The sequence below is a fragment of the Drosophila bipectinata genome, chromosome XL, assembly GCF_030179905.1.
Source record: "Drosophila bipectinata strain 14024-0381.07 chromosome XL, DbipHiC1v2, whole genome shotgun sequence".
Classification (NCBI taxonomy): domain Eukaryota; kingdom Metazoa; phylum Arthropoda; class Insecta; order Diptera; family Drosophilidae; genus Drosophila; species Drosophila bipectinata.
Window position 1 is genome coordinate 14873990 of NC_091734.1, and position 15575 is coordinate 14889564.

The 15575-nt window shown below is 40.7% G+C and overlaps 2 protein-coding genes across 22 annotated transcripts; one reads left to right on the forward strand and one right to left on the reverse strand.

Moving 5' to 3' along the window:
* Positions 1 to 608: 608 nt before the first annotated feature.
* On the reverse strand, positions 609 to 2791 carry obst-A (obstructor-A). Of its 2 annotated transcripts, XM_017245307.3 has the most exons (4): positions 2615 to 2791; positions 1623 to 1829; positions 1131 to 1334; positions 609 to 1071 (listed from the first exon to the last, which is right to left on the reverse strand). In XM_017245307.3, the coding sequence occupies exons 1-4, from the start codon at positions 2664 to 2666 to the stop codon at positions 821 to 823; spliced, it is 714 nt and encodes a 237-aa protein (XP_017100796.1). In that variant the 5' UTR covers positions 2667 to 2791; the 3' UTR covers positions 609 to 820. The 2 variants fall into 2 exon arrangements, with proteins under 2 accessions (XP_017100796.1, XP_070138111.1); XM_070282010.1 differs by lacking the exon at positions 2615 to 2791 and having other exon boundaries at positions 1131 to 1332; positions 1623 to 1779.
* Positions 2792 to 6682: 3891 nt separating this feature from the next.
* On the forward strand, positions 6683 to 14686 carry LOC108127936 (cytoplasmic dynein 1 intermediate chain). Of its 20 annotated transcripts, none has more exons than XM_017245269.3 (10): positions 6683 to 6839; positions 7232 to 7537; positions 7607 to 7753; positions 7848 to 7975; positions 8466 to 8528; positions 9382 to 9402; positions 10815 to 10862; positions 12396 to 12572; positions 12638 to 13560; positions 13624 to 14686. In XM_017245269.3, the coding sequence occupies exons 2-10, from the start codon at positions 7383 to 7385 to the stop codon at positions 13975 to 13977; spliced, it is 2016 nt and encodes a 671-aa protein (XP_017100758.1). In that variant the 5' UTR covers positions 6683 to 6839; positions 7232 to 7382; the 3' UTR covers positions 13978 to 14686. The 20 variants fall into 20 exon arrangements, with proteins under 20 accessions (XP_017100758.1, XP_017100759.1, XP_017100760.1 ...); XM_017245270.3 differs by having other exon boundaries at positions 12417 to 12572; XM_017245271.3 differs by having other exon boundaries at positions 12420 to 12572.
* The last annotated feature ends 889 nt before the right edge of the window (positions 14687 to 15575 follow it).

The window sequence follows — 15575 nt, forward strand, 5'->3', positions numbered from 1 at the left end:
TGTAGATTAAATAGATATGCCAAGTTTGAGATACTATACTTGAAAAAGTTCATGAAGTTTAAAAGATTTTGAAGATTGGAAAGATTTTGTAGAGAAAATTGCAAAAAATCCAAAAAAAAAAGTATAGAATATACAGGAAATATTTCTATTACTTAAAAAAAAGATATCTAAAAAAATTATCATTTTTAGATAGTAAATTAGATTTTAAATTTTCAAAAGAATTAAAAGAGAAAGCAAGAAGATAAAATGAAAAATATCAATATAATTAATTTGATATTAATAAAAAGTAGAAGAAAACCTAGAAAATACATAGAGAATTAGAAAAACAGATGAAAGCCAGAAGAGATTTGGAAAGATAGAGTAAAGTGGGTATAGTTTATAAAAAAATCAGTTTATTATATTTTTTTGTTGTTGTTTTCCTTTTTTTATAATAATTAAAGGGAAATGGAAAAACGGAAATATATACACAACAAATTAGCGGAAGATTCGATTGGGCACAGTGAGAGAAAAGTAGAGTAAGAAAAGGATATAAAAGAGAGGACAGTACAGGATAGATGGGATAGTACAAAGTAAGAATAGTAGATAGAGTATAGAGAAAGTCGGGTTTGTTTTTAAAGTTTAACTGCTAGACATACGTTCTATAGGAATGGGCTAGAACTACTAACTTTAAGTGACTACGACGCGAATCCGAAATTTGTTTTCAGTGTATTTAGTGTGTGTGTGTGGGTGTAGGGTGTTGGGGATGTGTATCTGTGTGTGTGTGTGGATGTATTGATGAGCAGAATATCGGATTGGATCGATAGGGTTTTTGAGATGACGCTTAATCCTTGTCCACATCCTTGTACCAGTCCTCGCAGCCGGGCACGTTCTCGGGGGCGTCGCACATCTCGGTGGCGTCGTTGTAGACCTCACCCAGCTGGCAGCCCAGATCCCTGGGATCCTCGCCGTTCAGGCACACGTAAAACTTCTGGCAGTCGGTGGGATGGGGGTACTTGGGATGAGTCACCACCTGACCGCGATCATCGGTCTTGGGCTGATCCTTGGGGCACACGAAGCCGGTCTCCGAGGTTCCTACAAAGAAGTTTCATCTTAAGACCACCTCGTTTATGGACTTTCTTGAGGAGACTTACTCTGCTCGGGGTTGCAGCCTTCGCGCTTGGCCGTGTCGGGCCAGACACAGGTGCCGGAGTACTCGTCGAAGTGGAGGCCCACGGTACACTTGGTCTCCAGGGCGTCACCCTCGATGCAGTTGTAGAAGATGTTGCAGACCGCCGGGTCCGGATGGGCGAAGAATCCGTTCTTACGGGGGCAGTACTTGCTGGACTTGGGCTCCTCTGTGAAAAAATTCCAAATTAAAATACTTTTCGAGAGACTTTTTATGTAGGAAATAGATTAAAATATTCCTATTGATTAAATAACAAGTTTTTACAATAACAAATCTGGTCTTTAAGTCAAATTTTATTTCCAAAACAAGTTTTTAAATTTAATTCAAGCTGAAACTTTTATACAGCTTAACCTTTTGGCTGCAGAATGTGGAAAAATAAAAAAAAAACCCTGTCTTTAAGTTTAAATTCAAAAAACTTCCTCTTACAAAATAATAAAATAATTTCAAGTCCACTTACGTAGTTCGGTACGATCCTCGCAGTCGACATTGAAGGGCTGGTCACACTTGTTGATCTTGCGGTTCAGGGGATCGAAGACCAGGCCGTCCGGGCAGAGCTTCGCCTTGGCCACGCCCTCATCGCAGACGTAGTACTTGTCGCACTGGATCTCATCGGCGAACTGGCCATTGGGCTTGGGGCACTCGAAGTTGCTGGCGGCGGACACGGCTGCAATAGAGGAACAGAAATGGGGGGAAATAAGCAACAAAGGTCCACTTCGACTCGTTTTCCCACTTTCACTTTTGTGGCCAACGCGTTCCAGTCACTCGATCCAGGCAAAAACGAGTAAAAAGGTGAAAAAAAAAAGACTAAAATGTGTAACAAGATCGAAGACTTGATTTATCGATTGCAATTCCGCATTTCTCATTTCCTGATTGGTTGTCTTAGAGATGGGAGTAACGGTATCGCCAGAGGAGGCACTTCCGGTTGATCTTGTTATCTATGCTTTTATTAAGATTACTCTTGATTCGTTAAATAATTTCATCAGATATTAAATATTAAAAGTTCTCTAACTATTTTTTTTATAGTTTTTTATGCAAAAATGGCTGAAAACGAACTTTAAAAGTTGCATAACCAGCATCTTTGGGCTTGGCTTAGCTTTCCAGTTTTTCTCAGACAAGGGAGATACCCCCTGCCCCGTCTCCCCCTCCGGCCATTAAATCTTAGCCGGTTTTCCAGCCCATCCGCTTATATCTGCAATCGCAACTTGGGAGTTACTGAGGCTGGGCTGCAATCCAGCGGAACGCCTAAATGTCAGACGTTCGCACCCACAAAAAAAAAACTGAATAATGCCAAAATAATTTAAATAAATAAATAAAAAAATACAACTCTTGATTTTGGTGTCAAAGTCAAAGCAATTAGCAACCAGCCGCTAATCTACCAATGCGATTGATTTGGTTTTTTATGTATTATTATATTATTTTTGCTTTTTGTTTGATTTTTTTTTCACTCACTTGTTATCGCCACACACAGCGTCACAGCAATGGCACATAAAAATAATTTCATTTTGGATTAATTTTGATTGAAAAAAAATATAAAATCCTGGGAACTTGGTGAGAAGATCGGGTGTAGAGCCTGAGCAGCAGCTGATCGCGACTCAAGCGCTGCGATGCGATGGTTAAACTAAACTAACAACGGAACGCCAAAGAGGCGCACTTTTCAAGACTTTTTCGCCGGCTCCGGCTCGGTCGCTGCGCAGTCGGCGCCGGCAGAGCGGCTCGGCGCTGGCAATGGGTGGGGCGCCCCCCCGGCGGCAGGGGGCAGGGCTACTCCGGGCACTCGGGCACTCCCGGCACCTCCAGCTCTCGGGAGGGGGCTACGGAGAAAGGCAGTCGCCGGCGATGTAATGCCACAAAACCCAAAAACAAATTATAAAATAAAAATAAAAATCAAGAGGTGCCCGCTTAAAAAAGACCAAAATTCGATTTGGGGATATACCCTTAAAAAGGTCCTTGTAGAATTTTTAAAAATATTCAACAAACAGGGCTTGAAATCTACATTTTCGAAAAAAAAGTTAAGAAACCCAGATTGTTTTTGAAAACTGCTTTTGTAAGCATAAATTCTACATTAAAAAAAATATATATGTATTTATTTTTTATTGGAACATAAATTAATATTATACATTATGTAGCAAAAATTAAAGATTTATGAAGGCTTTCCACCAAAGATCATTTTAAATTTTGACAACAAAAAATTTCATTTAATTTTGGGAAAATATATAAATAGAATGGATTTCATAAATTGCAAATATTCAATAAATTTTTCGAAAATTTTACAATATAAACATTCAAAACACTGGAGTAAGTATCTTAAGATATCTTAAAGATATCTCGTTCAAATCGTTCATATCAAAGCATATCGTTTATATCTCGATATTTCGTTCAAATCAAAGTATTGAATATAATACTTTTCTTTTTTTTTTTTAAGAATTTCAAAAGAACTACTTTTTAAAATTCAAGTATAGTGGTATAATCGTTCTTACCCAGCTATATGGATTGTTTTTATATCAATTGTTAAAAAGACTTCTTAAAAACAAATCCAAGTTCTTAACTATAAACCTTTAAAATTTTTATAAAAAATAAGACGAGATATCAAGGTTCTTGTTTTAAGTAGTAAAGTAAGTTAAGTAGTTAAGTCTGAGTTGAACATTTCTAAAGAGTGGTTTTAGGTGAAGGAGTATTCAAGTATTAAAAGTAATAAAGAGGTAGTATATACCTATATGAAAATATATAAAAAAAACAAGACTAAAACTTAGCATTCCTCTTTAAATATCCTATATACTATACTCTTCTCTCTTCAGAGTTTTTAGAAATCTTCCAATATCGTATTTTTTTCAAAAAAAATTCCAGAAACTTTGCTCAATTGGTACCCACATTTTTGTAAGAGTATTCCCACTTCGTATTATTGTTTTGTCTTCAAATTACTCCAGTTGATTGGGTTAAAAAAAAAACGTAAAAGAAAAAAAAAGTTGACAAGAAAATGAACATAAACAAATTCATATGCGGCAACGAACCCCGGGCTGAGTCTTGAGTCTTGACTCGAGTTGATGGGCCGCATGCAAATGGCTTACACCGATAAAAAGCCAACGCACAAAAGACCATAACAAATTAAGCCAAAACGAATGATCAAATGGCCCAAACAACAAAAAACAAAACCAACAAAAAATAAAAAGAAAAATGCAAGCCCTCACTCGAATATGTAATATGTGTCCAGATGTTTTGTTAAAAAAAAAGGTTGTCTTCAAAAATCAATCAAGATAGGAAGGAGGTTAAAATATAACTTATTTTAAGGTTTTGTCCAAAGCTTGTTTATTAACCAAAAATTAATTTAACTTTGTTTTATAAAGGAAACTATTCAGTTTCTTAAGATGTGTTATTTGAGATGAAGCTACAAGTTGGTTTCAAATCGTTAAAGTTCGAGTTTTGTAACCTAATTTAATAATTTAAAAAATAATAATAATAGCAAAGAGTTGACTTTAACACCTTAGCTGGATAGTTAAAATAATAAATGAAAGTAAATTTTATAATACTAATTATAGTTTAAAAAAAAGAGATAGTTAATGAACGCAAATAAAAAAGCATAAGCTAAAAAGTCTTAAAAATGCAGCAGTTTAAAACCATAAGATGCATATATTTTTTCCTGTGTAAAAAATAAGGAAGATCTTCTATCCTTTCCCCAAAACGAGACGTCGGCTGCAGCAGAGCAGCGCAGCCTTGAAGAGGACTCGTCAGGTGAGAAAAAAAAGTGTGTCACATCCCGTGGGTTGGCGAGGGGCGAGAGAGGGGGTGGGGGAAGGGGCATGTGCGGTAAATGGCCAAAAGAGCCGGTAATATATGTACATAATATATGCATAAATATGCTAAACACAGCACGCAATGGCCCAAAAGCCGCTGTCCTTGGGCGACAGATATCCGAGATGCGAGATCCGAGAGATACAAAGTGTATCCGAGAGATGCGGCAAAACCAGATGGCTAGAAAAACTAGTTTAGGTTCGTGGCGTGGCTGGTCTTAACTTGGCTAATTAAAACGAAATACACTTTTACTCTCAGTCCGGGCGGGGGCGGGGGGTGGGCGATCGTCTAGAGCGGATTCTTGGAAACATGAAATCTGAAATTCAATTGGCGAATTAATCTGAAAATTAAATACGATTAAATGGCAACAAGGTGTGTGCCAGTGTGTCTCTGACAGGTTTGGTTTGCAATTAGCAAAAAAAAAAAAAAAAAATACACAATAAAAAAAAATATGGAAAAGACCCTCACTGATTTGGCAACTGCCATGCAGATGTCTCTGCTGAGGCTGGCGCTGGCGCTGGCAGAGACTGCGACTGATTTATCAGCCTGGAGCAAAAAAAAAAAAAATCATTTTAAGATTTGGCAATTCAAGGTTTTTAATGCAACATGGGATCGATTCCAGTCCGGTTTATCAATGCGGTTACGAAATGGCTTCGAAAAAGTGAACCACTAACCATTAAGGCCCTCCCATACACATCCATATGCATTTATTTTAATAAAAACCAATATTTGGGTCACCGAAGATGGTTCGAACCCAAAAATAAAGCCTCTTTCTTTTCCCCTTGATCGCTTTTCAGGTCGGGTCAAAATAGCAATTAACAGGTAATTGCAAACAAAAAAAATACATACATATATAAAAAAAATATTAATACACCCATGGGGTCACGTTCCAGCTTTACAGTTACCTTTGGTGGCAAGTAAGTGTGCGAGTGGCATTGGTGGCATAAATTAAGGAAAATACAAATCATTTAATTGCTCATTCTCGGCGAGCTTTCTATTTCCATGGCAGGTTCTGGCTGTGATTTCACTTGCCGACAAACGCGGATTGCATATTGCCAGTGTGCTAGTGCCCCAGAAGTACACTCGGACAAAATCCGTAGTGTATTAACTTTTAAAAGGTTACAGCTCTAACCCAATATTTAAATCGACTCTTCATTGTTGTCTCTTTTATGGTTTATAACATATTATAACATATTTATAACATAAATATAGTCCGATTTTTTCTAAATATTTATTTCCAGATACCTTGAATCTATGAAATAGAAACCTTTAAAAGCTTTTCTTACACAAATGTAAGAAGGTTAATATCTCATAATAAAAAGGGTAACTTAAAATAGGGATAATAAAATTTTAAGATAAAATATTCAACAAAAAACAAACCAAAAAAATAATATTTGAAATCAGGTGTATAAGTTTCAAATCATGTAAATAAATATTCAGTTTCTACATGAATTTTACATTTCAAGTGCAATCGATAAATTCAGTTTAATTATTTATCGATAAGATATCAAAGAGCTAGGGGCGAACCTTTTAACGATAGTTGCTACAATTTAACGGGCAACGAGAGAGTACCTAATCTTAAAATTCTTTAAATTTAAACAGTTTTGAATCTTTAAGCCTTAATTTTACAGATATTGAAGGTCATTCTTTGCATTTTGTGCAAAAATCATCAATTTTAAATACTCTTTCCTACAACTTATTTGTGCCAAGTTAGCTATTTCATGTCATGTATGTCTGGCAGCACTGTGGGGCGGAAATCAGATTCGGCCATCTGGCATCACTGCATACTTAAGAGTCAAAACATTAAATCGCATTTTTTTACACGGTTGAAAAATGTGGATATAAGTACTTAAACCGCAGCAGACCAAAGTTAAAACAACGGCAAGAGGTGGGTCCATATGTCTATTGTGCTATAAATAATCGTTTAAAAATGAAACCAGTGGATATGAATGAGTTTGAAAGCAAAAAAGAAGTGCCCCAGCCCAATTGTTCGGGGGCGCAGTATTGATTTTTTCGCGAGTCAGAGACACAGATGTTCCGATTGGAATGCAAGTGGCAGTGGAAAACAGCAGTCGGGGAAAACACTTTCCAAATGTGCATGTTCAAATGGCAGTGCATCTGCTAGATTAGGTCCAGGCCAAATTCGTGCAACGCACACACAAACTTTCTTCGGTTTTGGCCAGTTGGTGACATCATCACCACCATCATCGGCGCCGTCAGAGCTACCAATATTGTTGGCCCATGCATTAATCACTTCCATTCCCTTCATCTCTCCCCCAGACCGAGGCAGAGACTCCCCAGAGAGAAAGGAGAGAGCGAGCGAGCGATCGAGCGAGATTCCCCACTCCAACTGCAGTACCAGTTCTCCATTGCACCCACACAAAGGCATTAGACCACCGGAAAAACAGGAGACTACATCCTTCCAAGCAAAATGGACCGAAAGGCTGAGCTGGAACGCAAAAAGGCCAAGTTGGCCGCTCTGCGGGAGGAGAAGGATCGCCGGCGCCGCGAGAAGGAGATCAAGGACATGGAGGAGGCGGCCGGTCGGATTGGCGGTGGTGCAGGCATAGACAAGGATCAGCGCAAGTGGGTGTCATCCATACCTGGCCATATATTGTGCCATTTTGACAGTTTCTTTAATTTTTTGTTACTTAGGGACCTTAATGAGATGTTGTCCTCTTTGGGTGTGGCTCCCGTCTCTGAAGTTCTCTCCTCACTGTCCTCCGTCAACTCCATGACGTCGGACAACTCCAACACACAGACCCCCGATGCCAGCCTGCAAGCAACTGTTAATGGTCAAAGGTAGGTTATACTTCTGGTTTCTATTTGCGATTTGTTTAAAAAAAAAGCTAGAAAATAAATAAAATATTAATTTTTAACAAAAAATGTCCTCCAGCGGCGGAAAGAAACAGCCACTGAATCTGAGCGTCTACAATGTCCAGTCTACGAGCATTCCACCAAAGGAGACCCTGGTCTACACGAAACAAACGCAGACAACCAGTACCGGCGGACACGAACGTGATGGTGCGTATTGCCCCCGTGAAAGGGGATATTAGGCTCTTCTCTAGCCGTATAACCGTATAACCGTAACCGCAATTGCAACCGTAACCGTAACCACTGTCCATAGTTTATGAAAAACCACAAAAAAAATATCCATCTTTCGCTATTGCTGCTCTCGTTCTTGTTCTTGTTCTTGGTCAAGTTGTTTACTGTGTTTTTTGGCTTTCCTGAGTCACCGTCTCCGTCTCCGTCCGTGGCGGAGGATGTGCCTCTTCATCTTCTGTCGCTCTGTCTGTCTCCCGTCCTATGTCCCACTTCCGTGTGGCGCCAGTTGACAAATGCTGCATGTTGCCTACGATTTAGCGCTTTCTCCGACCCCGACCCCGTACCCGTACCCACCTACCGCCTCCCCACCAGCCACGCCCTTCCGCAGAGAATAAAAACAAAAACTAGACAAAAATCTAAATCAAACAGAAAAACAATAATCCATAGTGAAATAAAATAACAAATACAGTTCTTTCTTGCCACTCCTCGCCCCTGTCAGGATATATGGAGGATTGGTGGCGTCCACGTAAAGGTACTAATCTTAATTTTAAGCAAATTCCACACTAATCAGATCAGCACACACACTCTGTTGTGATGGTGAAAATGTGAAAATGATGTGAAAACTTCAAAAACAAGTGAAAAGTCAACATAGAGCCCTGTACAACGTTTATACGATAAACCAAAGTATGAAATTCATGTGCAAAAGTAATAGGCTTAGAGAGAAGGATGCGTAGCAAGGATCGTATAAGCGTAGTAACTGTTGGTGGATTATAGATACATATAATATATATATATATTCGATTGCCAAAATTAACGATAGCTTCCTATTGCTTTGCTTCAACTCGATTTGGTTACTATGTATCCCAAAAGACAGTCATCTTGTAAACGAACAATAGTTCTCTTGCTTTTTTGCTTTAAGTTGATTTATTTCATCCATCAGTGCTACCAACCCGCCCTGAACACTTTCACATTTTATTCGATAACCAAACTAGCTACACATGGCCACAGACAGCATGAGAAACGTATTCCTAACTCTTTAGTTTACAAATATTTCCTATCTGCTTAGTAATGATGTTATGGAACACACTAGTTTCTTGATTTTTGGTCCTTCGAGCCTGATTTTGTTTAAGGACTACAGTTGGTAGCACTGTTGCCATTTCGAACTCATTGCCATTATTATGATTATTGGTTTTCCCTTTGGTTTGTTCTCCACACGCTTCGCTAACTCCCCCCAAACAGCATCCATCCGTTCATCAGTCCATCCAATCCATTAGTCCATCAATCATTAGCGTTTACACCGTTCGAGCGCATTTAATAATTTGTCTATTTACTTCTCTCTCTCTCCCCCTTATCTGTTTTTGGCACGCACGCAAAAAAAACTGCAGCTCATGCTACGGATTATTATGGTGAGTAGTCCTCGTTGTATCCGTAATCTTGTACCTAGACTTTTCAGCCTCAGTAGCCCGGCTCAGGTCTGTGTGCCCACCCGTAAAGAGTACCGTAATGCTATAAACCCGTAACCGTATATCTTAATAGAAACCTACTGAACCTACACACCTACCCATCTATCTATCTATCTATTTGTTTCTATTGACATGTACAATTATGTGTGTAGTTTTTGGTATTATATCCTTTCTTTCCGTCCTTCGAGCCTCTCCGTAGAAACCACTTGACTTGCGTAGTACTATATTTATGCCTGACATTTATGTATTATCCTATGTATAGATATTCTATGTTTATCGTAGCTGCTTCTTCGATCTTCGTTTCCGATTCGGTCATTTGATTTGTTCCCCAATCCGATCTTTACAATATATATATATAATATGTACTTATGTATACATTTTATATGATTTTATAAATGATTTGTTTCAACTAGCTCTAAACCACATATCGCAAAACATTCAGTTTGTATCGAGTTTAAACCGTAATTTGTGTATAAATCGATAAATATCGATTAATATGAAAATCAACAACAAAAATTGTTAATCTCCACCCAATTTATAAGTTCTTATTTCTTTTAAGTAGCTTTCGTAATCATTTTAAGTTTTAGACATCGTTTTTTTCATTTATTCGATTAATATTTTCATTATAATTTATGTATAACATTCGTAAGTTCTACGATTTCGGATATTACAGTTATGTTTACAACAGCCCTTTCCGGTTATAATTTTGGAAAAAGCTGCATTGTCTTGAATCCTTTTTTTTTCTAGTCGATTATTTTCTCGTAATCAGTAAAAGTATAAGTTATCGATAACCATATGAAACGAGAACACACCCACACAGACACCAACACCCACACAATCGTACACAAGGAAACTGCATGCGAAAGCACAGAATCTATATCGAGAGTCTATATCTATTTATCATGTGTATGATCAATAACCCGATGTATCAGTTGACACATCCTAAGCTGTATGATAAAAGTTTCTCCTCCCCTCGCTACCTTTTGTGTTCCATCATGAAAGTCTGGCTTGTGTGCTAATTATCCATTATCCTATATATCCAATATATATATAATATACATATATATCCGTATGTGGCCATGTGTGATCATTTCGCCAAGCAAAAATTAAGCACACTAAACCAAACATCTCTCACTTTTTACCGTATGCATTTAGTTTAAATTTTAATACATTGACTATCGATTGATTTGTTATCGATTCTCGATTATCGATCGCAATGGGCGGTAATGCTAATGTAAAAACTCATGATTTTTTCGTTTTGATTTGAAAAAAAAAAAAAAACGCCACCAAACAACAACGAAACAAAAACTACCAGCAATGTATGTACAATAATTTTTTATTTATATTTCTTCAAGATGAATACAATCTTAATCCGGGTTTAGAGTGGGAGGATGAATTCACAGGTAGGTACAGGCCAGCCGCCATCAAAATATTGAACAGTGACGGAATCGACATGAAGCAAAATAGGAACGCTCCAATTCTCACTTTGCAACCGAACAAGATAAAACAAGAATCCAATTAAAAGCCTAGAAATCAATCGAAAATCGAAAGAAACGCGTTGAAAAGTTCAATTCTTCGAGATGCAGTGTTGAAAATGAATTGAAGTAAAAGAGCGGCACACACGCATACACAACACTGATTTAACGGACCCGGCCTCGAACCTATTCTCTCGCTCTCATTTCCGCTTTTTGTACAGCTTACATTCGCATAACTCTGCTACTGCTCCTTCGGCCCAGCCCACCCCCGCTCCCGCCTCCGCCCTCCCTCCGTGTCCTTGCCAGCCTCACCCCCTTCTGTGTGACTTGTTGCTAACCCAATCACTCATTTCTAACTCTCTCCTAACAACCTAACTGTTTCTAACAAAACAAAACAACAGTAACGGCAGTGAAAGGTACACAGGGATGCTAGGCTTGCTCCATACTCTCTTCTCTTAGCCCTCGCCCCCAGCTCCAGATCCTCTCTTCAATTACAGCACTGTAACATTACCAGTAACAGTAAAGAATTGATCAATCGGCCGTTAACTTTTAAATATATGTGTAATATATTTCTAGCATAAAACTAAATAATTTTAAGTGCAAGCAATTATAAAATGGGTGGAGAAAGAAAGAACAATGTACAATAGCGATAACGTTCATAGAGTTAATCGAAACAAACCAGATCAAATCCCCAAAACTGGGAAAATGTAATATTTTTCATTTCTGTAATTGGCTTTGTGTATTAAATAGGTAAATTGAAAAGAAAAAAACAAAAAAAATTACACAAGATACCACATGCCTTCACTCACCTGTTCATTAACTCACTGTACATACGCTGTGTATATCGATAACAATTACCGTCTGATATATGCACCTGTGTGAGTGCGTGTGTTTAACTTAACAGTTTATTAACAGCCATGCACCTGTCCACACCTCTCTCTCTCTTCCCCTCTCCTTTCTATCTCGATCTCTCTCTCTCTCTCTCTGTCTCTGTCTTGTACGCACGCACGCATTTGTGATCACCCACCACCCACTCGAAAGAGATGCAACAACGAGAGGAAGTAGAAGAAGACTATCGGAGAAACCCGAATGCTGTGTGCTGGTCTCACTCACCCACCCACCCACTCCCTCTCGCTCACACTCTAAGCTTCAGCCTAACCACCCTGCCACCCCACCCACCATCATAACCAATCCCACCCCTTTCCCCCCGCCCCCCTGCAAAGAATTAAGAATTAAAAGAAGAACAAAGCCAAAGGTCACAGAAATCTCTAAGCAGTTCCTAAGCCAAGCAAACGAAGACGAAGAAGAACGCAAAATACGAATACGAATACGAATACGAAATGAAAAGCAAATCAAGAATAAGAATCACACCAAAGTCAATGAAGAATCCGAAAGTAGAATTGTTCCTGTTCTGTCGATTGTCACGTTCCTCTAGCTGTGTTAGTTTTATACCTTAAACAGTGCTTGCATTTGATGCCCAAGGAGATGACGAAGAGAGCTCGCTGCCACACCTGGACAATGGATTCACCTCCAAGCTGCCGCCGGGCTACCTCACCCACGGCCTGCCCACCGTCAAGGACGTGGCCCCGGCCATCACGCCCCTCGAGATCAAGAAGGAGACCGAAGTGAAGAAGGAGGGTACGTGGAGTATTCTCCAACAAACTCGTTAGCTCTCTTATCCTAATCTCCATATTCTCTTCCAGTTAACGAGCTATCCGAGGAACAGAAGCAGATGATCATCCTGTCGGAGGACTTCCAGCGATTCGTGGTGCGCGCCGGACGCGTCATCGAGCGTGCCCTCTCCGAGAACGTGGACATCTACACGGACTACATCGGCGGCGGAGACAACGAGGAGGCGAACGACGAGCGCTCCCACGCCCGGCTCTCCCTCAATCGGGTGTTCTACGACGAGCGCTGGTCCAAGAACCGATGCATCACCAGCATGGACTGGTCCACACACTTCCCGGAGCTGGTGGTGGCCTCGTACCACAACAACGAGGAGAGCCCCAACGAGCCGGACGGTGTGGTGATGGTGTGGAACACAAAGTTCAAGAAACGCACGCCAGAGGACGTCTTCCACTGCCAGAGCGCTGTGATGTCCACCTGCTTCGCCAAGTTCAATCCGAACCTGATCCTCGGCGGCACCTACTCGGGCCAGATAGTCCTGTGGGACAATCGCGTCCAGAAGCGCACCCCCATCCAGCGAACCCCCCTCAGCGCCGCTGCCCACACGCATCCGGTCTACTGCCTCCAGATGGTGGGCACCCAGAACGCGCACAACGTCATCTCAATCTCCTCGGACGGCAAACTCTGCTCGTGGTCGCTGGACATGCTCTCGCAGCCGCAGGACACCCTCGAGCTGCAGCAGCGGCAGTCGAAGGCCATTGCCATCACCTCCATGGCCTTCCCGGCCAACGAGATCAACAGCCTGGTGATGGGCAGCGAGGACGGCTACGTCTACTCGGCCTCGCGTCACGGTCTGCGTTCCGGGGTGAATGAGGTATACGAGCGCCATCTGGGCCCCATCACGGGCATCTCCACGCACTACAACCAGCTGTCGCCGGACTTTGGCCACCTATTCCTCACCTCGTCCATCGACTGGACCATCAAGCTCTGGTCGCTCAAGGTATCTATTGTCTATTGTCCGATCCTCCTGTTCCTCGAGCTATATTATTTTATCATCCTCCAGGACACGAAACCACTGCACTCCTTTGAGGATAACTCGGACTATGTCATGGACGTGGCCTGGTCGCCAGTGCATCCGGCGCTCTTTGCCGCCGTCGACGGCAGTGGCAGGCTGGACCTCTGGAACCTCAACCAGGACACCGAGGTGCCGACGGCCTCGATTGTGGTGGCCGGTGCTCCGGCACTCAACCGCGTCTCCTGGACGCCCTCGGGCCTGCACGTCTGCATCGGCGACGAGGCCGGCAAGCTGTACGTGTACGATGTGGCCGAGAACCTGGCGCAACCGTCGCGCGACGAGTGGTCCCGGTTCAACACCCATCTCAACGAGATCAAGATGAACCAGAGCGACGAGGTCTAGGCCGGAGTAGTTGTAGTAGCGAGCGGCCGGGCCGGGCCGGGCCGGGCGGTAGTCTATAGTTGATACCAATTCTGCGATTTCTGAAGCGCCAGAAGCGTGTTCTCCCCAAAAATGAAATTAAAGTGTAATTCTTTTCCGAACATCCCTCCATTTGTGATCCCGCTGCCCCCCCTAGTCTTTATTTTTTTTTTTTGCAATGCCCAGCATTAGTGGCCTTCTCCGCGATCCTCAGTCCCAGAGCTCGGCACCGTATTAGAGAATCGGGGGTTCATTCAATGAAACTCGCTATAGACCTGGAAGTCGGATTGGTATTGTAATTTATTCTTTTTCGGTATTATTAGACATTGATGCATATTTCCCCCAGACCTTCCAGGCGTTTAGACAGTAGGGTTTCTTCTCTTTTTATTTTACGTTTTCGAACTAAAAAGAACGAAGAACCGCTTTCGGGTGGAGATCGGAGGGATAACACATAATTAAATAACTGCTACATATTATATACATGCGAGAGCAACCAACTAAGCTTAAACCTGAGAGGCAGAAAGACAGAGAAGAAGACGTAGACAGACGTAGACGGAGGGGCTGACCCCGAGGCGACCCTGCGAAATGTGAAGAATCGGAGCAAGAAAGAGCCCAAATGTAAATGTATTAGAGTGAAGCCTATTTAACGAGATTAAATAAAGATATCTATATACACACAAGCATTCTCGCAGATACCGTCTATTCACTTAGATTAAGTGGTTTATTATATAATATAGCTCCATTATCATTTTTCCTCCGTAGCTCCATTATCATTTCTATATAAGCTACTTAAGGGGGTATTCTGGTATAAAGGAATGGGTTTTTGGTACTTCTTTCATGCGATTTTTACCTAAAATTATATCAAAACTTGCTCTAGAATATCATCATTGCTATTATTATTCTTTTAAAATCAAATCATTCTTTAAAAATGTAGTGAGCCAGAGCCACTAAGGCCTTCAGGCTATATTTTATTATAAAAACAAGAAAGGAAAGCTAACTTCGGGCGGAGCCGAAGTTTATATACCCTTGCATTTAAAACCGGATATATATCGCAAACATCGGATATAGTTGGCCGATCCTTATGGGAATAGGAATATATAATCCAATTTATTACAATACAAAATCTAAAAAAAGTCCCAAACTTCTATCTTCAAAAATACGAAAGTTGATATTTCTACCAAATACCATTTCCGATCGTTCAGTTATATGGCAGCTATGGGATATAGTCGGCCGATCCTAATGAAATTTAGTAGGTTGGATCAACTGACCAAGAATTAAATCTGTACTAAGTTCCAGCTTTCTATCTTCAAAAACACGAAAGTTGGGTCATTTCCGATCGTTCAGTTATATGGCAGCTATAGGATATAGTCGGCCGATCTTTATGAAATTTGGCATGTCGTATTATTTTGCCAAAAGCTCTCATGTCAAATTTGAACTCTCTAACTCTAAAAACACCAAAGTTATACAATTTCCGATCAATCAGTTATATGGCAGCTATAGGATATAGTCGGCCGATCCGGGCCGTTCCGACTTATATACTGCGTGCAAAGGAAAGAAGGGTGTGTGCAAAGTTTCAAGAC